We start from the raw sequence: 594 nt of genomic DNA, 5'->3' as shown, positions 1-594 counted from the left end.
TACAAAAATATAATTTTGCCACCGATGGGGCATCCGTTGTTTTTCTCTTTTCTTTTTTGGGTTAGAGCAAAAGGAATAGAGAATAAACGAAAGAAAAAGTAATTCCGAAGTAAAAGACAACATCAACGACGAGCAAAATTGAGGTATCTCGACTATAAAAAGAACAAATCAATCAGCAAGCCTATCGAAGAAACAAAAAAGGGAAGGAATCAGGAAGAAACTCACCGCCAGGAACAAAATCACCAAATTGCTCCCAACAAATGCCACAAGGATGCCCAGATCCCTCCACCGATCGCCAAACGATAGGCCTAGCGGGCCGAAAAACTCATCCCCGACCGAGAAAGCACAATAATCGCACGATCCCGTAGCGTTCAAATCCCGGATATACCCGGGCGCGACCTCCATGAACTTTCCGGCATACCCACCACACGTCTCCCCATCCGGTATGGGGAAGGTGTTGTACTCGTTGGAGGCACAGGTTACCGAAGCGTCGTGGAGCTCCGTCACGACCATTCCGCCGATTAGGCGTGTGAAAGGGTCTAGTTGGTAGAGGCACGCGCGCCAAAACTTGGGAATGTTGGGTTTGGGAATGGT

General features: G+C 48.0%; 1 protein-coding gene across 1 annotated transcript in view; it reads right to left on the bottom strand.

Annotated features, from left to right (window-relative positions):
* Positions 1–325: 325 nt before the first annotated feature.
* GSTUM_00007904001 (uncharacterized protein) overlaps positions 326–594 on the bottom strand; it is a gene marked incomplete at both ends in the record, with an annotated part of 4393 nt that continues 4124 nt past the window's right edge. The window contains one exon of the mRNA XM_002839707.1: positions 326–594. This exon is cut by the window's right edge and continues 3204 nt beyond it. Within this exon, the coding sequence (XP_002839753.1) occupies positions 326–594 (269 nt within the window).

Source organism: Tuber melanosporum (assembly GCF_000151645.1).
Source record: "Tuber melanosporum whole genome shotgun sequence assembly, scaffold_4, strain Mel28".
NCBI classification, from domain to species: Eukaryota; Fungi; Ascomycota; class Pezizomycetes; order Pezizales; family Tuberaceae; genus Tuber; species Tuber melanosporum.
The sequence above is the reverse complement of the archived record's forward strand: the minus strand, read 5'-3'. Positions and strand labels throughout refer to the sequence as shown.